The sequence below is a fragment of the Magnolia sinica genome, chromosome 4 (assembly GCF_029962835.1).
Source record: "Magnolia sinica isolate HGM2019 chromosome 4, MsV1, whole genome shotgun sequence".
Taxonomy (NCBI): Eukaryota; Viridiplantae; Streptophyta; class Magnoliopsida; order Magnoliales; family Magnoliaceae; genus Magnolia; species Magnolia sinica.
The window spans coordinates 111779384-111803296 of record NC_080576.1 but is presented as its reverse complement, the minus strand read 5'-3'; the positions used below and the strand labels follow the sequence as shown (position 1 = coordinate 111803296).

General features: G+C 41.2%; 2 protein-coding genes across 2 annotated transcripts; one reads left to right on the top strand and one right to left on the bottom strand.

Annotated features, from left to right (window-relative positions):
- The first annotated feature begins 9689 nt into the window (after positions 1-9689).
- On the top strand, positions 9690-21752 carry LOC131243839 (DNA-directed RNA polymerase II subunit RPB7). Its single transcript, XM_058243438.1, has 7 exons — positions 9690-9877; positions 10213-10378; positions 10481-10531; positions 11597-11662; positions 13730-13798; positions 16855-16931; positions 21636-21752. The coding sequence occupies exons 1-6, from the start codon at positions 9762-9764 to the stop codon at positions 16918-16920; spliced, it is 534 nt and encodes a 177-aa protein (XP_058099421.1). The 5' UTR covers positions 9690-9761; the 3' UTR covers positions 16921-16931; positions 21636-21752.
- On the bottom strand, positions 18173-20581 carry LOC131244292 (putative receptor protein kinase ZmPK1). The gene has a single exon (XM_058243925.1). It carries the CDS (start codon positions 20579-20581, stop codon positions 18173-18175), a length of 2409 nt encoding a protein of 802 aa, XP_058099908.1.
- Positions 21753-23913: the final 2161 nt, after the last annotated feature.

The following is a 23913-nucleotide window of genomic DNA, read 5'->3' as shown; positions in this document are numbered from 1 at the left end:
CATGTTACAGTTGGAAAGTCCCATGACTCCTATCCATCTAATCAATGGCCTACAAAAATACGCAGGGAAACAGTCTATAGAGTGAATAATAAAACCATTAATTGAATGGCCAAGATTGTTTGAAATGTTCAGTCATTGGTCATGCAAAATCCAGGGAACGGTTTGGATAAACCTTACAGATGGAATTGGTTGATCAATGGCCACGGGGCTTTCTTGATCCGACCAAAGACCCAGTTAATCACAGAACAGTCTTCTAATGAAGATGTTTAAACCATCCTTAATATTATAAAACAAAATTTATGTTGTAAAATCAAATTTCAGCTACTCAAATCAAAGAGTTAATGTGGTTTAGCGTTTCCAGAGCATGAGGAGAGCATCCCTCCAGAGTATGGAAGATACGACTGTTGGGATAGTGGATTGGAGTTTATTGAAGGAAATTATGGCGATTTGCTACTTTTCTGGTGTCCGATGAAACCCGTAAGGCACAAAAATTTGAAGAAGGTCTGAGAGCCTCTATTCGTAGCCGATTAGCCCCTTTCGTACAGAAGACCTATGCCGAAGTGTTGGAGCGTGCCTTAGCAGTGGAGAAAGACATCAACGAATATTGGAAGAATCGTGATCAGAGGAGGGACGTAAAGAGTGGTGCTAGAACTGCAACACATATATCTCCAGCCCAACAAGATGCAGCTAAGAGACAGAGAACAACATCGATATCGATGGCCAGACCGACGACAGTACTTCCTCCACCACGATTTTCAGGATTTTGCTATAATTGTGGACTCGAAGGCCACACTTCTCGTTTTTGTTCCAGACCACAGCGCACACAATATCCACAAAGGTTAGGATCTTCACATCAGTCTTTCAGGCCTCCCCAGCAACAGACGCCGTCGTCTATGTCACAGCGACCTCCACTACATCCTTCCGCCTCACAGCCTTCCTCGAGACCACCTCAGCCATATCCACAGAGGCCGCTACAGTCATACTCGAGGCCACCACAGCAAGGACCTTCATCGGTATATCAGAGACCACCTCAGCAACCGCCGCCACAGGTTAAACCTCAGCAGTACCAGCAGTCAAGGCAGGGAGTTCAGACACCACGACCACAAGCTCAAGGCCGAGTCTACGCTCTAGTACAGTCAGGAGACGACACAGTACAGCCGTACGAAAACTTGGCGCAACAATACGAGGGCCCAATTCAAAGTTATGATGTTCTAGCACAGTCTGAGGATGGAGCAACCCAGACTTATGATGATGCCGCACTCTTATATGAGGATCCAGCACCGCCAACAGATGGCATTATTCAGCCTGACATCGAAGCTAGCAGCGATGTAGTCGAAGGTACCATCGTCATTTATTCATCCTTAGCTAGAGCGTTATTTGACTCTGGAGCATCACATTCATTTATTTCTTACTGCCTTTTATGCTCGCTTGAGTTATCTCCTACTCCCTTAGATAAAAGGTTAACGGTAGCAAACCCCCTTGGTAATTCAGTGGACCTAAGTCAGATTTGTAAATCCTGTCCGATCACTATCGAGAACGTAAATTTACCAGCTAATCTCATAGTTATGCCGATGCGAGAATACGATATTATATTGGGGATGAATTGGTTATCTTTATATCGGGCAAAGATCGATTGTTTTAGGAAAATGGTCATATTAAATATCGATGGGCGAGCACCGTTACAATTTCATGGGACGCGAAGGAAGGGAGCACCGGTTAGTTTGTCAGCCATCTCGGAAGTTGAACCTCAAGGAGTAGAACAAATTTTGATTGTTAATGAATTTCCAGAAGTATTTCAAGATATCCCTGGATTACCGCCAAAGAGAGATGTAGATTTCACAATCGATCTGGTACCTGGGACTGCACCAATCTCCAGAGCACCATACTGTATGGCACCTGTTGAATTGAGAGAATTAAGAGAGCAACTTCAGCAGCTCCAAGATCAAGGCTTCATTAGGGCTAGTACGTCGCCGTGGGGTGCACCGGTATTATTTGTAAGAAAGAAGGATGGTTCTTTGAGGCTATGCATCGATTACCGTCAACTTAATAAGGCGACTATCAAGAACAAGTACCCGCTGCCGAGGATAAATGATTTATTCGATCAGTTGAAGGGAGCTAAATATTTTTCAAAGATAGACCTACGGTCTGGATATCATCAGTTGAGGATTAGAGATGATGATGTACCCAAAACTGCCTTTAGGACTCGGTACGGCCATTATGAATTTCTAGTGATGCCCTTCGGACTAACGAACGCTCCAGCAGTATTTATGGACCTCATGAACAGGGTCTTCAAACCGTATTTGGACCGATTCGTGATAGTGTTCATAGATGATATTTTAATTTACTCCAAGACGCAAGAAGATCATGCTGAACACCTTCGAATAGCTCTTCAAACTCTAAAGGACAATCAGTTGTATGCCAAAGCTTCAAAATGTGACTTTTGGAAGAACGAAGTAAAGTTCTTGGGGCACGTGGTATCGAAAAAAGGAGTGTCAGTAGATCCATCGAAAGTCGAAGCAGTGTTAAATTGGGAACAGCCCACCAATGTGACAGAAGTGCGCAGTTTTCTCGGATTAGCTGGTTATTATAGAAGGTTCATTGAGGGATTCTCTAAGTTAGCAAGGCCATTGACTAACTTAACCAAGAAGGGCACTTCTTTTAAATGGAATGAAAGTTGCGAGCAGGCTTTCTCTGAATTGAAGAAGCGATTAACGGAAGCCCCAGTACTTTCTTTACCAGCAGAAGGGGAAAGATTTGTAGTATATACTAATGCATCTTATCAAGGGTTGGGATGTGTGCTGATGCAAGATGGTAAAGCAATAGCATTTGCATCAAAGCAGTTGAAATCTCATGAGCAGAATTATCCCACTCACGACTTAGAGCTTGCAGCTGTAGTGTTTGCCTTAAAAATTTAGAGACATTATCTTTATGGTGAGCAGTTTGAACTGTACTCGGATCACGAGAGTTTAAAGTATCTTTTTGATCAAAAGGACCTAAATATGCGGCAAAGGAGATGGATGGAATTCTTGAAGGATTATCATTTCGACATTTGCTATCATCCAGGCAAGGCGAATGTTGTAGCCGACGCGTTAAGCAGGAAGACGCGCAAGCTGGTGGCGAGTTTAATGATTAAAGAATGGGAGATGCTTGATATAGTTAAAGATTTTGAAGTCAGACTACGTATCGATGAACCTCGGGCTTATATCAGTAATTTAGTGGTGCAACCTACTCTGGTTAGTAATTTCTAAATTATCCATTTATATTAGCCCTTTAATTCTTATATTAGGATGTAATTATTCAGAACTTTCTTTTCTAGGTGCGACGAATAATAGAAGCGCAGAAGAATGATGCATAGCTACAAGAGAAAGTAACGGAAGAAGCGGGAAAGGACAACTTAGAGTGGCGAGTAGGCTCTGATGGTGGGGTTAGATTTCAAGAGAGGTTATGTGTTCCGGATATATCTGAATTAGGGCAAGAAATCTTAGATGAGGCGCACCGCACAAAATTCACCATCCACCCAGGAGGAACCAAGATGTACCGTGACGTTCGACGTCAATATTGGTGGAGTAATATGAAGAGGGAGATAGTCAACTATGTTGCGAGGTGTCTTACTTGTCAGCAGGTTAAAGCAGAACATCAGAAGCCGTCAGGACTTTTGCAACCGTTACAGGTCACAGAGTGGAAGTGGGAGCACATATCGATGGACTTTATTGTCGGACTACCGAAAACAAGCCGTCATCATGATGCGATATGGGTGATCGTAGATCGGCTAACAAAGTCAGCACACTTTCTTCCTATACGTATTTCTTCGTCCCTAGATGACTTAAGCAAGCAGTATATCAAGGAGATTGTTAGGCTTCACGGCATCTCTGTGTCCATTGTATCCGATCGAGACCCCAGGTTTACATCACGCTTTTGGAAGAGTCTTCAGAAGGCCTTGGGAACGACGCTAGATTACAGCACGGCTTTTCATCCGCAGACTGACGGACAAACGGAGCGGGTAAATCAAATCCTTGAAGACATGCTTCGCAGCTGCATTCTCGACTTCAAGGGAAATTGAAATGACCACCTCTATTTAGTAGAATTCGCCTACAACAATAGTTTCCAATCCAGTATTGGCATGGCACCATTTGAAGCTTTATACGGAAGACCCTGCAGATCACCAAGTTGTTGGACCGAAGTAGGTGAAAGAACATTGTTGGGACCGGAACTAGTGCAAGAGACATCCGAGAAGATTTCCATCATCAAAGAACGTATACGTACTGCTCAGAGTCGCCAGAAGAGCTACGCCGACAATCGCCGAAAGAACTTGGAGTTCGCTATTGGAGACCATGTGTTCCTTAAGGTATCCCCGATGAAAGGAGTTATGCGATTTGGGAAGAAAGAAAAATTGGCACCACGTTACATTGGACCATTCGAGATCTTGCAAAGAGTAGGCCTCGTAACCTACAGACTAGCCTTACCTCCTCAACTTTTTGGCGTCCACGACGTATTTCATGTATCTATGCTTCGGAAGTACGAAAGAGATGCATCGCATATCATTGATTGGGAGCCGCTGGAAATCCGTGAGGATGTTTCATACATAGAGCAACCGATTCGCATCCTCGACAGGAAGGAGCAAGTACTTCGAACAAGATCGATACCACTCGTGAAGGTTCAGTGGGGGCATCATGGCGTGGACGAAGCTTCGTGGGAACGAGAAGATGAAATCCGAGAGAAGTACCCTCATCTCTTCATATGATAGGTATGTTAAATTTCGGGGACGAAATTTTTGTTAAGGGGGATAGAATGTAACAACCTAAATTTTTTTAATTATATTTTTTATTTTTTTGTGGGAACTAACCCCGCCGTCCATTCGCGTGTGGCCCACCTGAGTTTCAGATTAGCCTCATTTTTTTGCCTTATATATTCTCTTGGCCAGGCTGAGATGATGGACGGAGTAGATTTAAATTATTGTTAGTGGGACCCACTATATCTTAAAAAAATTAAAAGAAAATAAATAATGAAAGTTATATCTTCCGCACGACTAAACCACTTTCTCCACTTTCCTTTCGTTTTGTACGGTAATGGCCGCCGAACCTTCCCACGAAATGAAACTTCTCACATCCCCCACTCTTCCGTCTCGTTCCTCATATCCATTAAAAAGAAAGGAAAGATATAAACAAAGTTTCAATCGTATCATAAAAGGAGAGTAAACCGGGTAGATCAAGAGAGAGAGGGAAAGAGAAAGCTCTGTAGATCAAGAGAGAGGGAGATTAGAGCGGAGGCGGATCATCAAACTTTAAGGTAGGTGATCTTCTCTTGAGATTTAATATTTTCAGTTGATTATTATGTTTATTATTCCAAAATTTTGTTAGAAATATTATTATCAGTTGATTTTTATGTAGGAAATCCTACTTATTTATAAATTTATATTTTATTTTTATTTTTATTATATATATATATTCCTGATATTTAATGTTGAAATAATTATATATATATATAATAAAATAAATTTACCGAATAAAATAAACCAATTATCTAAGTTTATATTTTGATTTATAAATTCTATATATAAAAATATTTGTGTTATCATATGCCTCATTTATAATTTCAGAGTGTGCATGTCAATTGTCGTACTCCATTAGAGTATCAAACACTCCTCATGAAAAGTCAGGAGATGTACCATGAGAAACTACTTTAATGGGGAATGTTTCAAGTCCATTAAGCTGGACCACAAGTTACGGTCCACCTAGCAATAGATTTATGACATACTAAGTTCATTCAAAATCCAACCCTCTCAATTCGTTTAAAACAACATGAAGAACATTTATATGAAAAATCAATCCTATATACTAGTCAGGATATCCACCAAAAATAGAAAATAACTTATAACTGTTGATAAATAGTATTATCCATTTAATGAGTGAATGTAAGTGTTTTCTTGTGAGTGATCCTAATAGTATAATAAACTCATTGAATGGGTTAGATTTTACTTGTATATTAAAGGTTAGAAGTTATTTACTTGATGGACCATAATGTTTCCAACCAGTTGAACTGGAGATCTTCTTATTATAATGGGACTCTACTAGTGCGAGATAGGCGAGTATGACTACAATCTTACTCGTCTCCATATGCGGAACATAGCACACATCTGTAAGTCTGAGAAATCTACCATGCAATCCACATCTTCAACGTGCCCAGATAAATATAATAAATAAATAAATAAATAAAAGAGCACGGTCTGTCCATTTTCTTAGGCACCATGAATGAATGAAAGCTAACAACGTTTCTTATTCAACTTACAAGTATGGTCCACCTATTTAGTTTAACTGCTAAATTTTCAAGTAATAGGAACATAGAAAACATGACCTCTCAGATGAATGGAATAGATATCACACACGTGTCTTGTGTGGCACATGACACACGAGTAGGATTCAAATCCTACTCGCGCGAGTAGCTTTCCCATTTTCCATGAAAAATTGAATGGTGGGGCATTGGAGTTGCTGCATGTATTCTAGAAATCAACCAACGGCTTTGCATTTGTGCAAGTGGTCATGACCCCTCCGGCTCTGTAGTGTATATATTCATCATATACCTGCATTTTTAATTATTACTTTGGGATACACCATTTACTCGGTTTGTTGTATGGATTTATTTCCACAATCTGCCTCTTTGTTAAATAACAATATCATGATAGTTTACTGCCATTTTTAATATGGTGGTGACTCCTCAATCGTCCACCATGAAATGTTGGTATGGTAATCAGACCGTCCAAATTGCCGAACCAACTTTTGATGGTGGGCCACAAAAATAAAATAAATAAATAAAAATATTTGAGCTGAGAATGCGAAAGTAACCATGAATTTTAGTAGGCCCAGCCACTCAATGTGAGATTTATTACTCAAGGGTGGAGCTCGTATAGAACTTGATATTTTAACAAATTTATGTACCTCATATAGAACTTGCATTATAGTGTAGAAATTGAATTTATTAAATTATTAATCATTTATTTTTGTTGATATTAAAATTGTTCATGTTATTCATGCTTATCTATTGATTATTTAAATTGTAAAAAAAATATATATATGGTTGTATCAGCAAGTAGGGCAATCGTGTCCCTTAGGTGAGAGACTCTAAAGTCAGCAAGTAGGGCAATCGTGTCCCTTGGGTGAAAGACCCTAGAACTCATTAGATCCTTTGGAGTCTCCTTTGTGTACGGCGTATGAGTACAATTGTGTGAGTGGACATATGTCAGGAGTACAACTGGAGCAGTAGTCTGACCAGCTAACGTATAAATGGGTCCCTCACCATGAGGTACCAGTGCGTGGGCGTTAATGCAACGTGACCATCCACTTGGATACGGTGTTGTAAGAAATAATACAAATGTTAGGAGTATTCATGAAAATATCACATGTATTGCATTTTATAATTCTGTTGTTAAATTCCATTATCTGTTTTCGATTCCTTCTTTTAAAAATTGATATTATCTGAACATGTTAAATTTTGGATAAGAAATGACCCTAATGAGCTGTTATGCTCATCCTACTAAAACAAATGCACAAGTGCAGAGCTGGAATATTACGAGCAGGCGGGTCTCTACTATTAGCTTTATTTTTATTTTATTTATTTTTATTTTTTAATTAGGTTTAGTTTTAATTCAAATCATTTTGTTATTAGGTTTAGTTTATGTTCAAATTTCGATGTAGAAAGGGTTGAATTAAATAAGCATTTCGGTTGTATTTCCTTTTAGATGATGTTCAGTGTTGATTGAATTTAATTAAATCAACTGGATTGTAATTAATGTCATTATGTTATAATTCACACCTTAAGATTCGGGTCCCGAAGACTTATTCGGATACTCAAATTTCGGGGCGTGACACTTTCTATTTTGCAAATTTTCAAAAATTATAGATATTGTCTTAAATCTCTTTATTTAGGTTTAAGATTATAGCTAACAATTGTAATCAAATTACCGCTTGCAATCTAATTATAGGTAGATATACTCATCTAAACACCCATTGTAATTTGAATACCTGTAAATAAATTCCTACTTAATAACTTTACAGGCATCCAGATGACCCTTAACAAGCCATTCAACAAGGCCTTCTTTCTTAGTTGTAATAGACCATCAGCCGTATATTTGCAAGCCACTCATAAGAGTATCCCATAGTGCTATATCTAAAATCAACTTTGTCCATCAGTCAATTCTAAGACTTCGGACATAAAATCATCCATATCCACTTCTCAGGTGGGCACACTTCTGGAAACAATGGGGATGGGATGCCAACAAATAAGTTTGTATATGGGCCGTTCATCAAACCCTCTAATCAAGTGTCAGTCAGTAAGACGTTATAATTAGGTAAGTTTTAAGAGCAATATTTGCTATGGGGGCTGATATTTTATATGTACAATTCAAACAAGAGCTATAACCTGATGGATGGATAGCGTTATTTGGATGCCTGTAAGTTTTGTTAATTGTAAACGATCTGCAGTTTGGACAGATAATCTCATATGCCGGTGAGTTATAAGTTGTATATGGCTCAATTTGGAATCATGAAAAAAGAAGTAATTTCACTAAATGGATACAAAGCTTAAGTTGACCATGCAGAAGGAGGAAACGGACTGGCTACTCCCCCTGCCACCAGCCAATGGCTGATGGTCGGGGGTCTGTGAGCCCCACAATGATGTATGTATTTCATCCATTCCGTCCATATATTTTTTCAGATCATTTTATGTTATGAGACCAAAAATGAGGTATGTCCAAATCTCAAGTAGGCCACATTACATGAAAGAGTGTTGAATGAGCGTCCACCATTAAAAACCTTTTGGGGGCCATAATAGTTTTGGATCAAGCTGATTTTTGTTTTTTCCCTTCATCTATGCCTGTATGACCTAATCAACAGATTAGATGTCAAATAAACAGTACAGTGGGCCTTAGGAGAATTTTAATTGTGGATATCCAATCAATATTGTTTTCCTGTGGTGTGGTCCACCTGATATTTATATGCCATCATATTGTTTTTGGAAAAAACTCTAAAATGATCTGTAAAAATGGATGAACGGAATGGATGATACACATATATCATGGTGAGGCCCACATAGCACCGGCCATCAGCCACGGGGCTGGTGGCAGGGGGAGTAGCCAATCCGTTTCCGCAGAAGGAAGCCACAGTGATAATGACATATTGACATCCACCGTTAAAACCTTCATATGGCCCCGTGATGGTTAATTTCCATCCAACCAGTTCACGAGGTCACATACACCTGGATGATGGGAAACACAAATATCATTTTGATATTGGGGGTCACTTTGCAGATGTGTTGTATATCTACGCCGTCCATCTGTTTTTCCAAGCCATTTAGGAAGTAGTCCAAAAAATTAAGCAATCCAAATCTCAGGTGGACCATATTGATTGAATGCCCCATTAAAAACTTCCCAGATCAGCATGATTCAAAACTTTTGTAGCGTATAAACAGTTGTTAATGGTCATTCATCACTCTTTTGAGCTGTGTGGTCCACTGGAGATTTGAATCTTCTTAACATTTGAATAACCACGTAAAATAATATGAAAAAAATGGATGAACGGTGTGGATATAAAACAGATTCATTAACGTGAGTCCCACACGGTAAAGGTAACACCCACGAAGTTGAAACCCGCGTAACACGTAATCCGCTCCCTTTAAAAGTCGAGGCATCCAAACGCTCTCTTGCCTCCCTCTGCGACATAACCCCAGAGTTCGTTCGCCGAGTCGTATCTGTTCCCCATCAATCGAAGGAGATGTTCTTCCACATCGTTCTAGAGCGCAACATGCAACTCCACCCTCGCCACTTCGGTCCACGCCTCCGCGACAAGCTCGTCGCGAAGCTCATGAAAGACGTCGAGGGCACTTGCAGGTCTTCCTTTTTACCGAATTGCCACTCCCTGAGCCCTACATGATCCTCGAACCGAGGAGCATCCCCAAGTGAATCCCATGGTTCGGCGATCCAGACGGCTGATATGATGGGCCCCACCATGGATGGACCATCCCCTTATAAACTCCCAGTTTGGAAGATCCCAGCCATTCAATCCTTGACACTGTTTCCGCTGACTATGGACCGTCAATGTATTTCTTTCTCAATGTGGAGTCCGCCATATCAGTTGTCGTTATAGCTGAACCATGGGTCCCAATTGAGGATCAGACGATTCTTCGTACCAAATTCCCAAACCCTCAATTTTTATGATTTTTTAGTGGACGGCATGGATTCGTTGTGGCGATAACGGGCGTTGATAATATCGGCAAAGGGCTGATCCGCGATGGAACGGGGTTCGTGACGTTCCCTGTCAAATACCAATGTGTTGTTTTCCGGCCTTTTAAAGGCGAGATATTGGAAGCTGTTGTAACCATGGTTAATAAGGTCTGTTTTAGTCCATAGAAAACCTGATGCATTTTCTTTGTTCTTATTTGGAAGCTGGTTTCCGCAATGGTGGTTTTGTAATTATGTTTGGAAATTCTGCAGATGGGTTTTTTCGCTGAAGCAGGACCTGTGCAGATATTCGTTTCGAATCACGTGAGTATGATTTTTTACTGTTTTTACTCTCTCTCTCTCTCTCTCTCTCTCTCTCTGGTGAGATTGCATATAAGCTTCTGTGTATGTGTGAATTCATTTGATTTTCATAACGATGGAGGTTATTCTCATTGCAGTTGTATTGTAGATCTCTAGATGTATTTACTGGTAAAATGCTGCAATGGTTGAGATAATCTGGTTGACAGTGCGTCTTTGTCATTAGTGAAACTTATTACTGATGACTGATCGAAAGTGGACCATGATAAGAAGCAGACCCACTAAGACATTTTTGTGGGCAGTTGGACCAAATGGGGCCCATTTTTTATTTATCATTTACCAATCTTGAATGAGCTGTAGTGAGGCTTGACTATATTGTGGAGTAATACGCACATGACTCAAATTGTGAAAGTAGGAACATTCTGGCATTGGTATATGGGTTCACCAACAGCAGGGACTTGCTATTGCTGCAGACGCACCTAGACATGTTTGTGGGCAGTTGGATTGAGTGGGGCCCGTCTTTTGTTGTTAACCAATTTTGAATGGGCTGTAATGAGGCTTGAGTATATTTATGGCTTGCCATTGCGTCCAATACTGAATTGTTAATGGAATACTTATGTGGAGAGATGTGTCTGACACAATTCGTGAAAATAGGAACATTCTGGCATTGGTATACGGGTTCACCAACAGCAGGGACTTGCGATTGGTGCAGGCCTGCTTAGACATTTTTGTGGGCAGTTGGATTGAATGGGGCCCATCTTTTATCCTTAACCAGTCTTGAATGGGCTGTAGTGAGGCTTGACTATATTTATGGCTTGCTATTGTGTCCAATACCGTATCATTAATGTGATGCTTACATATGGAGAACTTCGTGTATGATACAAATCGTGAAAGTAGGAACATTATGGCATTGGTATAGCTACTGCCTTATCACCTTCGTCAGATAACACCTTACAGCCAATCCAAAAGGACTTTAGATAGTGGAGGTTCCCACATTTTCTTTTTTCAACCATACATGCCTTTCTTATGTGTTTCTGCATGCTCTTATCTTCTTTTTTCCCTGTTTTGTAGCTGATCCCGGATGATATGGAGTTCCAATCTGGAGACATGCCAAACTATACAACTTCAGATGGATCTGTACGTTTCATTTCTTGACCTCCTTGCTCGTCTAAAGTGTTCACAATGTTATACTAGCTTGATTGGAACAAATTTCATCTCTATAAATTGGATTCTGGTTTTATATCTTGCATAATGGACAGCACTCGTTACTATTCACCACTTAGGCCCTTTTGGACACTGTCAAATCGGCTATTCGTAGACAAAATCAGGTTTTGTTGCCCATTTGGAAACCCATCCAAAATCATCAGTTTCATAACCACCCGGAGAAATTGGTATAAAAAAGCCCACTCGCTGAAAACCAATCGGTGCGTTGACAAAAAAGCGTTGCTTTTGCGGGAAAAGCTCTTTTGTGGAAGTCATGTCCAGACAGGCCCTTATTTGGCTGGCGTGTCAAAATTATGACAATGGGGTCTTTGATATCATGGTGAATTGAAGGACAGATAAATTGCTTGCTAAAAAAAATGGGGCAATTAAGTTTGAGATGTCATTTTTTTGTACTTGCTTGGTAGTAGTCCATAATTACTGATGCAGTCTGACATATGTCCATGTTGAAACCCTATGACCATAAAATGTTTCTGGAAAGCAAACGACTTGAACCTAAACATAAAAGAATCTGCACGTAGGACCTAATCCAATATTAGAATCTCTTAGGAATTTTCCTTGCTAGCAGTCTGATGGATGGTAATTGTATTAAAATCTCTCACTAGATCTACTTGCCCAGATACTTGACTTTGGAACCCTGCCTAGGCAGAGATGTGGTCCAGACAGTGGAAAAGACTGGTTGATGTCAGGTGGGCAGTCGCTCTTCCTTTCCAAATATGATTAGTGAAACAGGATTTGTAAAGTCAACCTCAAATATGTCACCTGAAACTCTGCCTGGAAGAGATGAGCCAACGGGTGCCAAGCCCTTGGAAAGGAGAAGGGACAATGTCAGGAGGGCATCTGGTCTGCCTGTTTCAAATATGATTGGCGAAACAGGATTCCTAGAGCTGGCCCAAATGACTGGGACAAGGTTGTAGTGATGGTGGTGGTGGCAGTGCTGGTGGTGGTGGTGATTTTCAAGTATTATTAGGAGGGCTGAGTAGGTGTCTGAATGGAATGTGGGGTGGTGGTGGTGTGGAATGTGGAGTGTGGAGTGTGGAATGTGGAATGTAGAAGAAATCTCCTCGATCACAAGGTAGAAGAATATGTTGCCCTGATGAATCATATTCAAGATGTCAAGATAAATCTGGAAGGTGCAGATAAGTTAGTGTGGAACCATCATAAATCAAGGGTTTTCTCCGTTAAATCATTCTACAGGTGTATAGACATCGAAACTGAAAAGGGAGAAGAGGTCTTCACTAATAAGGTTTGGAAGTACAAGCCTCTCCAAAGATTGTGGGGTTCGGTTGGTTGGTGGGTAAGAGAAGAGTCCTCATGGTAGACAATTTGAGAAGGAGAGGGATGATTATCACTAATGTATGCTTGTGTTGTATGTCAAATGAGGAATCAGTAGATCACTTATTCATCCATTGCCCCTTCATCTGCCGTATCTGGCTAGATATATTATCTCGTTTTCAGATGACCTGGTCCACTCCTAATTCGACAAGAAACCTCCTAAAGGCGTGGCATGGTACTTCTTTGGGGAAGAGGAGGACAAAGTTATGGAGAATGGCTCTTCTTGCTGTATGGTAGGCAGTGTGGGAAGAAAGAAATGGTAGATGCTTCAACAGGACCTCAAACTCGCCGATTCTGTAGATTCTAGAGCTAGGATGTTAGTTGTTGAGTGCGCAGTTAATGTCGATAAAATAAAAGGATGTCATTTGATTTTCTTAGGTGTGCAGTTGGTTGCATTGCTCCCTCGGCAGTGCAGCCCCCAGTCTTATGTTTTTCCTTTTTCCTCTTAATATATTCAGCCACTTTTCAAAAAACAAAAGCAGAAGCTTTGCAAGCTTTTTGCCTCGCTTAAATGCAAGAGTTGCTTTATGACATAAGCTCTCTCTCAGCAAAAGCTGCAGTTATTCTTATAATTTTACTGGTAGTTAGCTGCAGTTGCTTTTCTCAGAGCTGCTGATGTTGAAACTAATCTTGTTGGGCTTTTTGCAGGTGAAGATTCAAAAGGATAGTGAAGTGCGGTTGAAGATAATTGGAACACGTGTCGATGCCACAGAAATTGTATTTTCTTTTGGCTGTTTCTTATCTGTCACAAATTGCTAGTCCCGTGCACTAACTTCTTTTTCTGGGACCCTAACCTTTAAGGGCCTGTTTGGATGCACCCTCCAAAGGGGTGTTTGAGGCCTAAAAGTCATTTTGATCCAAATGGCAATCGATGTCGTGCGTTTGTATGCACTTTGCAAACCCCATCTCATCTCCTGCTCGACAAAATAGGCGCTAAAATGCCAACTCGGCAAAAGTAGGCTCGAAACCCCTTTTCTGGGGACCCCCTTTTGAGGAATTGTGTTCAAACAGGCCCTAAAACTATAATGAAGATTATGGACATAAGTTTCTTCTTCAATTTATTTAAGATATATTTTTTCATGAAGATGGTAAATTTCATAATTAATGACTTCAAAATACTTCAGTTCCTAGTTTAGCTAGTTCACTATTCCCTTTGCAACTGTGAGAAAATGACCAAATGGTTATTAGCTTTGCATTCATAATCAGGAAGTAGCCCCCAAATTGCAGTCACCTTCCCTTTTCAATTCCAACTTGAAATGTCATAATTTCAGTTTTGGAGTGGGACAATATTGTTTAACATGTTTGAAATTATTTTCCTATTTTGATAATTCCATTTTCATGTTGCAATCAATATTCTTTAGGCTGCATTTGGCTCACAGCCTTGTCAAGAGTGGAGGAAAAATAATTTGTGATTTTTGGAATTTCTACACTTAAGTTTGGATTCATGGAAAGGAAAGGAAAAGAAACATCCATTGTTTGTCAAGCCTTTCTTTGTGGGACTTTGTGGGAATTTGTGGGAAAAACCATTTCCAACTTTCTTTGTTGGAAAATAAACAAATTATTTTTCTCATCTCCATCTCTAAGAAAGGCATTTTCCCACAATGGAAGGAAAATTGATTTCTCAAGAGTTAAGCCCAAATGTGCCACCACTCATTGTACATGTGCCAATGTACCATATGTGTCATTATCCATCTTCTCTTGCACCCCACATGTGTAAAGCGTCCCACATTTGTTAACATGCCACATGTGACACCATCTGTCTTCTCTTGCGCCCAACATGTGCTAATGTGCCACATGTACCACCATGCTTCTCTTGAACCCCACATGTGCAAGGCACTCCACATGTGCCAATGTGCCACATGTGTCATCTTCCATCTCCAATTGCTCCAAATTTGCCACGTGTCAATGTGCACAAGTGCCGCCATATAACTTCAAGTGCCAATGTCCCTTCGCCTATCAGATATGCACTCACATCCTATCTTGATTTCATTTATCCTGGGCTTTCCCAGCATCTGCCCGTAGTCTCCTTCAAGCTTGGAATGGTGCAAGGTGTGGAAAGCAGAGATCCAAAATTTGGATAATTTCCCTTTTGGCAATGTGGTGGTCTATGTGGGAAGAAAGGAACAGAAGATGTTTTAATGGTACCTCAAATTCGGTTGAGTGTATAGTGCAAAGGGTGATCTATTTCATAGCGGAATGGACTTCTTCCGTTGAAAAGTTTCAGACTTGTAATTTTTCTTTTTTGGGCTCTTAGTTGATCTACCTTCTCAGGGGATTAGCGGCCCTTCAAGTGCCCACATGTCAAATGTGCCAATGTATGTCTTGTTCCATATGCTACCATACTGCTTCAAGCACCTCACATGTACCACATGCACCACAATTCAACTTGAAGCACCTACATATGTTGCATATGATACATGTGCCACTATCCATTTTCAAGCATCCCACTTGTGCCATGTGCTAATCTAGCACATGCTAGTAACTACCTAAAATTCTTCTTCTTCTTCTTCTTCTTCTTCTTCTCTCTCTCTCTCTCTCTCTCTCTCTCTCTCTCTCTATATATATATATATATATATATATATATATATATATATATATATATATATATATCCTAATTTTTTATTTTTTTAAAAGTAACGGAATTCATTGAAAGAGAGAGAAAAAAGAACAGCGACTGCAGGGTGGCAGAAAAGAGAAAAAAAAAAACAGACTACTGGCCTAGGAATATTAAATTAAAATCATTGAGATAGGAGACATTCGCAGCCCATTCGATAATTAAATTCTTCGCCCTGGAACCCACAACTTGAGCCAAAGACTGAGAATTGTTAAAGCATCTGTTGTTCCTCTCCTTCCAGACCGCCCACCAGATTGCTATAAAAGCCATTCTCCAAACACGAGATCTGATTTTCCCCAGCTTAAAGTCGTGCCAGAAATTCAGCAACTGGAAAGCAGAGGCCGGTACCCACCCGCTGACATTAAATCTGTTGCAAAAATCTGCCCGAATCTGGGATATAAACGGACAGTGAACCAGGAGATGATCGACGGATTCCTCGCTATCCATACAGCAGAGACAGATATTGGCTAGCTGCATGCCTTTCTTTTTCAAATTGTCGATCGTTAGAATCCTAAATTTTTGGGAAAGTCTTCTTGAAAAACAAACAAGGAAAAAATGTTTCCTTTAGTTTCTTGGAAATAAGGTTTCTTGATAAACACACTTTTCTTTTTTATGCTTTCCATGAATCCGAACAGGCCCTTCATAGAATTTCCAAAAACAGCGAAGTGGGAGTCGTTTGTGTTGTATTGGAAAGAAAGAACTTTTCCATATCCACATGAGTATCATTTCTTGATTTCTGGGAAGAGAACCGATCACCTACTGGCCCTACCCTCAAGGCTAGGGCCCACAATAATGATAACCTTTTTTGAAAATCATGCAATCCGCTTATTAGATGAACGGTGAACCACGATTGTACATTGAGCCAGATCATTGGTGCAACCTGCCTGATGAGTTGACTGGCCTGATTTTATTTTATTTTTGCATCTGATGATTATAATGGTGGGCCCATCAAATGGTGGTGGGAAGATGGGGCTACTTGGTGAGTCATCATGCAACCGGCTGTTGGCGATCGGTTCTCATTGTGAAATTCTAGCAAGAGTAGAAATCCTAAAAACCGTGAATTATTTTTCTTGGGCCGGGCCTAAGACAGCCTTAAATTTGGAGAATTCTTCTTCTGTGATATATTTCTCATCTAGCATTTTTTGTCCATCTTTACAGTTCTGCATCGGGACCATAAAAGATGATTTCTTGGGTGTTATCAATGATCCGGGGGCAACTTCCTAGTGGAAGGCATGGTACGGATTTCGCATTGCGAAGCAAATGCCTTTTCCCTTTTTTGCAGCTCCACCGTCTTAAGCACATGCATCTATGTTGCATAAACTCTTTAAAAGGCCACCAAATCCATGTAAATACACTATAAGAAACTTAAATCTTGGAAAGAATCTTTGAACTATTGAAATGGTTATTGTACTTAACAACAGTGTTAGAATGGTTGGTTATACAAGGAGATTATGCCATTGATTCATGTCCTTTTATTTTTCTTTTCTCATAAACACTGTTTTATTGATGAATGCAAAAACTCTGCCTATGAAACTGCCTTGCCCTTCATTGGAAAATACTATGGTTATTTTCTGAATACTCTGGACTGAAGGAATCTGCTTCACTGTAGCATTTATGCCTATGAACCATAGTTCTCCAATAGGGATTTTGCATTTCCGTTCTCTAAGTAGATGATATGAATTTTCTGAAGTTACATTTGAAGCTCAATGGCCTGGTTGGGGCCTTTTCTTATGTTGTATGTTTGGTGTTGGTGTTTAATATCTGCAAAGGCATCACTACCATGATGAACATATCAGGACTAGTTGAAAGCAAATGAAAGTTATGGAATTGGACATATAGACTGGGGAATCATGAACTTGTTAGTCATGTTAAACAATATGAAGCATACTATTCACTAATTAATCAGCAACAAGGTTACAAGTATTGGTATTGTAAGCCATATCATCTGGGGCCTAAAAATGATATGCTACGGAGTGTTATCGGTATGGGCCAATTTTTTTGATAAAAAAGTTTAAAAAATTATTAGAAAAAGGCTGGCTATTGGATCCTTGCTCTTGCTAGGGTGGTAGACTCTCGGGAGTTTTAACACCCGGTCAAGGGTTCGAGTATCCATAGGTGGTGAAAGCCCACTACGGCATGAGTGTGTGGGGGTGTGTGTGTGTGTAAAAAAAAAAAAAAAAAGGCTGGCTACTGTCCCACAATCTCCCTTAGATGCACATGCAGAGGTTTGCTTGCACATTGAAGACATGATATCCCAGTTCTGTTGACATAATCCAAATTAAGGCTCTAGATCTACTATTCACAGGATATTTAAGGATTTCCATTGATAATTGTGAAGGTTCATGAAATTTCTAATTACAGAATAGCTTAGCCTCTTAAACTTCAAATTTGTACTAGTAAAGAGAAAAACTACAAAACATAAATGATTTACCTAGTTTCAATCATGAATGTCCTCTAGCTTTACCAGTTTAAAACATTAATCTCCTCTAGCTGAATATGACCCCTCACCACCATCTCCTAGGAGAAGCTCCACGACCTCACTCATGGCAGGTCTCTTGTCTTTGTCTTCTTTCGCACACATCAACGCCACCATCACCAGTCTTTCAATCTTCTTAATATCGTACTCCCCATCCAGTCTTGGATCTGCCACTTCCATGATTCCGTCTCTCCGTTTTATTGCTTCCTTAACCCACTGAATCAAGTCACCATACACATTTTCTCTACATCCATCTGGTCTAATGCTTGACACACTCCTTCCACTCACCAATTCTAGTAAGACGATCCCGTAGCTATACACATCCACCTTCGCATCGATCTGTTGATTCATCATCCACTCGGGAGCTAGATACCCTCTTGTACCTCTCACTCTTGAAAAACTCGAGTTGTGGGCACACTTACGAACAAGCTTTGACATTCCAAAATCCGCTACTTTTGGTTCGAAATGTCCATCCAAGAGTATGTTTTGAGGCTTCACATCACAGTGAAGAACCCATTCGAGGCATTCTTCGTGCAGATAAGACAAACCCTTTGCTCCCCCTAGAGCGATGTTGAACCTCTGGTCCCACTTCAATTGCCTGCCCAAATCTGAGAACAAGATCTTATCTAAGGAACCTTTCTCCAAGTATTCGTAAACGAGCAGCTTGTGCTTTTCCTCTGTGCAAAAACCCCACATCTTCACCAAGTTCATGTGGTTAATCCTCCCTATGATGCTTACCTCTGCCCAGAACTCTGCTTCCCCTTGCAACATACCTTCTAATCTCTTCACGGCCACAATCCTATTGTTGTCCAAAACCCCTTTATAAACCTTTCCAAAGCCTCCCCTCCCAATTTCTTCTCGGAAGTTCCGAGTTGCTGCCTTTAGCTCTGCATAACTGAATCGCTTGAAACCCATGGCTACTGCAAGGTAACCTATATCAACCGCCTCGGCATTTCCATGCGTTTGACGTATGTACCACCACCCCATAGCTATGGAGACCATTTCGACAAGGCCAAAAGCAGCCACGAATCCAATTAGGTACTTCATATGTGAATATTCCGTGACATCTCTGCTCGTTTCATTTCCGAGAACAAGATTCTTATCTGAGCAGCTCAAATGAGGTATATTCGACATTGTGGAGTCCCCATGTAAGATTGCTTGGCTTGGAACTTTGATATACATGATCCTGGGAGAGTTCGGCATGTGATATCCGTTTAAGAGAATGCCTTTTGGGAAACACTGGCCCTTTCCATCAAATGAATACCCGAAAGCTGTGCATTGACAGTCATTCAGACACGTATTCCGGCATGCCTCGAAGGTCATACCAACACCATAACTGGCCAAGTCATAGCCATAGTAATCAGTGTTGTATAGCTGCATGAATCCCAACTCGGCTGGATTACAGGTCTGGTTGAAACGAGATGAGCAGCCGATGGACCAGTCCGATGGGTCTGTCATGTTAAATCCGGGCGGGCATGTGCAGGCAGGTGATGGCGTGTAATGACAGATGCCGTTTCTTCCACACAGCCCGTGGACTCTACATGTGTCCAAATTCGGTGACCAAGAGATCGTCCAATCCCCCGATGATTCATTGAGACTGTATAATCTCAAGATCCCATCATAATCTAGTGTTAACCGGCGTTTGGGGCCCACTCCATAATCAGTTGCATCGAATTTCAGACTGTCGCTTGACCTGAAGTGGCCCATTTCATTGAGAACAGCTACTCTGGAGCTGTTGTAAGTTGTCCTGTTGCTTTGGAATACTGTCAGGTCTGGGTTTGGCCAGTACAGGCTCGAAATTTGAGGACTGTTGTAGATGAGACTGAGTACATTATCATCGCGGAAGTGGAAATTATAGTAGCCTGATAGATAGGTGCTTTGGCTTCTCTTAGAGACCAACATGCTGGTCTTGGTGAGCAGCTGTGATGGAAGGAGAGTGTCCATCGGAGAGTCAAAACTCTCCCAGATTATCTCTCCTACATGATTTTTAAGTACCAGATTGCCTGTTTCAAGAAGCTGTGCTTCCACCGCTGTCTGCGAGTATGTATTGGTTCCCCAAACGGTTGTCCCATCTGCATCAGTCAAGACCAGATTGCCATTTCCTTGAAGGGTTAGTTCGGAGAGCTTCCCATTCACAGGATGGTCTCTGTTGGCCATCCAAGCTACCGTTCCTTCGGCGGAGTTCGTGAACCAGATGGAGTAGCAGTAGGCATTGATACCAACCTTGAAAAATCCACTGGAGAAGGACCCATTCAGGGAAACCAAGAAATCATTCTCTCTTTCTACGGACAATGAGCCTCCTTGCTTTAAGGTTTGCAGCCCTCGTATACCTACTGAAGCCCACGCCTCGTCTGTGAATGATAGGAAAGCAGTCAGTGCAATGAATGATGAAAGAAGAAGGCTCTCCATGGTGGGCCGCGATGAATCTATGCCAAAGAGTGTCTGATCTTAAAATTTCGTAGGGGTATTTTTCCTTGTGCAGTGAGAATCTTGTGGTCTTTAAATAAGACTGATCTCAGTGACAGCTGCTCCCATGATTAATTAAGTCATTGTGTGCGTAAGCCTAACAGCTGCAGGGGCGACCCTTAAGCTGAAGGGGGCCCGGTTGCTTAGATTTGATAGAATCCACCATAGAAAGGGTATTTATAATGGCAGAACAAATTGATTGACTTTTCTCTGCGAAGCTTGGGAGGCATGCCAGCCTCATTGGAAATGGAGGCTCACTTGTTGCCAGCATCTCCATAGCACAGGCGCCACGCGTTTAGTGCAGTCAGAACCATTGGTGGGCAGACCACCTGTAGCACAAAAGTGGCGTTATTTGACAATCCAAGCCATTCAATCGGTGCAATATTCTCCAGTCAACTGTTGACCTTTGGTCTTCTGTTGCTCAACTTTCTTACTTAAAACCTTCCATTTGATGGGCACTAAGGAGATGATAGCCCCCTGAGGTTTGAACTATAGCCACTTCTTGCAGTGGCCCATCAGATCAACATTCCCGATTGCCCTAAAAGTGTACCGCATGTATGGTGGAGACAATGGAGAGGCCTTCATCTCCATTGATGCTCACGGCCCTCCCTAGCTATTGGCAAACTTGAAAACTTTAAATACAAATTCATGCCAGTCAATTTGCCTCACGAGTAAACTATTCTTTCACTTTCATGTTAGAGTCATGTTGCATGTATTATTGCATTCTTTAATTATAACTGCTATTGGTCAGCGCTTTTTATAAAATACCTGATCATCGATGCTTAGTATTCATCAATAATCTGACCTGGTGGGCCACATCAGGACTCAGCAAAATGTACAAATTTATTCTAGTCAATGTCTGCTTACAATTATACTATACTTTCATGTTAGTCATGTTGCATGTATTATTGCATTCTTTACTTATATCTGCTATCGGTCAGTGCTTTTATAAAATTCCTAATAATCAATGGTCGGTATTTTTCCGTAATATGACCAGGTGGCCCACATCAAGACTAGGCAAAATGCTGATCCGATCCAGTTACAAACCAAAAGAATAGCATGGTCAAATAGCTTAAAGCTTATTGGAGCCTCCTTTTTGTGTGTGTGTGTGTGTGTGTGTGTGTGTGTGTGTGTGTGTGTGTAAAACACACTTTATAAAGATTTTAATTTAGAACCCATTTTTCCTTTTTTCTCTTCTATTTGGTTGATCCTGTTCGTGGCCGAGGAGTTATGGGGTCCCGAATGTGAGGAAACTTGTAGTTTACCAATTCCTAGGATCTGAACTTTTGTGGCCCATGTTTTGTCACCACTTGTGGATGGGGATGCCCAAAAATGGCTTTATATTTGTAGATCCTGGCCCTTAATCTTTTTGGTCTACTCGCCATCTAATATGGCCATTGCTGTACTCTCTCCCTGCTTTTTGTCTATTGATCTATGGGGAACATTGCTGTGAATGTTTTCTTCACCATCAATTTTATTATAGGCTGCTGTTGATCGAACTGTTAGGTTCTTAGATTGACAGAGATTTTAGGTGTCGAACTGATTGGGGTCTTCAGATCAACGGCCTGGATCATTGAAATGGGCCACTCACCTGTAAACTAAGCGTTCGGTGAGGGGTCTCGGACCTAGAAATTCTTGTTTGTTACCCAATCCTTTACTTTGCAGTTGAACTGACTGTAATTTGAATAATCCGCCCCAATGGTTGGTGCAATGCATCTGATTTGAATATTTTTCAAGTGGACATTATCTTTGTTTCGTTGGAATTGAAATGAAAAATGGGAAAGACTGATGCAGCCCACCACATGCTAACTCAGCACGCGCCCCCAACTCTCACGTGTAGGACATTGGATGCAGGAAAAAGGTGGGCGCCGCCATGAAGACCACCCGTCTTGAGAACCAGCGTGAAGAACTCATTAGGCGGGCCCGTTCTGTCCATTGATTCCAATGGTGTTGGCTGCTTGTGTGGACCGGCTTGCTGCTAGTGATTAGATGGAGTGGGACCCACCATAATGTATTTGTTTTATCAGTGCCGTCCATCCATTTTTCCAGATCACTTTAGTGCATGTGCCCAAAAATGATGCGGATCCAAATCTCTGGTGAATTATGCCAGTGGTGAGTGAACGCCCACCGTCAAAAACTTCCTAGGGCCCACTGTAATGTTTATTTTCCATCCAACCTGTTGATTAGGTTACACAGACCTGGATGAAGGAAACATAAAATCTTGATCCAAAACTTTTGTGGCTGTTCAATCACTACTGTTTCCTGTGGTGCGGCCCACCTGAGATTAGCCGTAAAATGATCTGGCAAGATGGATGGAGCTGAAGGGCCATCCAGTGTACTTACTGGACAGTGAAGGTGGGAGTTTCCAAGCGTGCTTTATTCAGAGATTTGTGGGGTCTCAAAGATGTCATGAGATGGTTGGTACGGTCTCACTGTGGCTGGCCGCCCCTTGCACCAAAGATCTTCCAATTGCGAGATCCAAGCCATCCAATATTCGACCTTTAGTTTTTGTCGAATTTGAATAATCGCTGTGTTTTCTTTCTTAACTGTCTATTTGTGGGCCACCAGTAGAAATGTTAGGTTCCAGATACCCAGCTCACCAACGGGGTAGGGCGATTGGATGGTCTGTATTGCATTGCATCTCTTCTACTCGTTCAGTGATGTGCCATTTCGCAAATATAGGGCTCTTATCAAAGCTTGATATGCCAATTTATGCTAGTGGGGCTCTACAGACCGTTGATCTGATGGGCTTCAATATAGATGGTGGCTGCCCTGAAAACTATCCACCTTGAAAGATCCCGACCCTTTGATTGACGGCTGGCAATACACAGTTACGAATACAATAAAAAACAGCGGCCAAAACAAGAGGCCATGATCGAATGGCTAGTATCCTCCAATCTGGAAAAAGGGACATCCCTTATCTACGCTGGCCCATCAGATCAGTGTTCAGAACACCGATCATGCCCTGATGCATGGCACCGTATGACAGCTCATTGCGCGTGTACCGAAAAATAAATTAACATGGATGCGCTATCAAAACTCCTGCAGATCGAATGTGAGATCCTAGCCCTTCATCGGGCGGTCATCAACCGTATACTTTTCCATTTCCAGCAACAAGCAGGTTAGGCTCATCAGGTGGGCCAGACTTGTGCATTAATCTGGCTGTCCGTGACCCAATCTTTCTCAACGTCCGTTTTTTACACGTGGGTCCACCGTGCCAATGGATCATCTGACTCGACCAAACTCCCTGAGGCTACTTACCTTACACGTGGCAT

Bases quoted from the DNA above. Each gene is read 5' to 3' on its own strand.
- LOC131244292 (XM_058243925.1), bottom strand. From the start codon at position 20,581: ATGGAGAGCCTTCTTCTTTCATCATTCATTGCACTGACTGCTTTCCTA.
- LOC131243839 (XM_058243438.1), top strand. From the start codon at position 9,762: ATGTTCTTCCACATCGTTCTAGAGCGCAACATGCAACTCCACCCTCGC. The intron at 10,379-10,480 runs GTCTGTTTTAGT...GAAATTCTGCAG, and splicing joins TTGTAACCATGGTTAATAAG to ATGGGTTTTTTCGCTGAAGC. The intron at 11,663-13,729 runs GTACGTTTCATT...GGCTTTTTGCAG, and splicing joins ATACAACTTCAGATGGATCT to GTGAAGATTCAAAAGGATAG.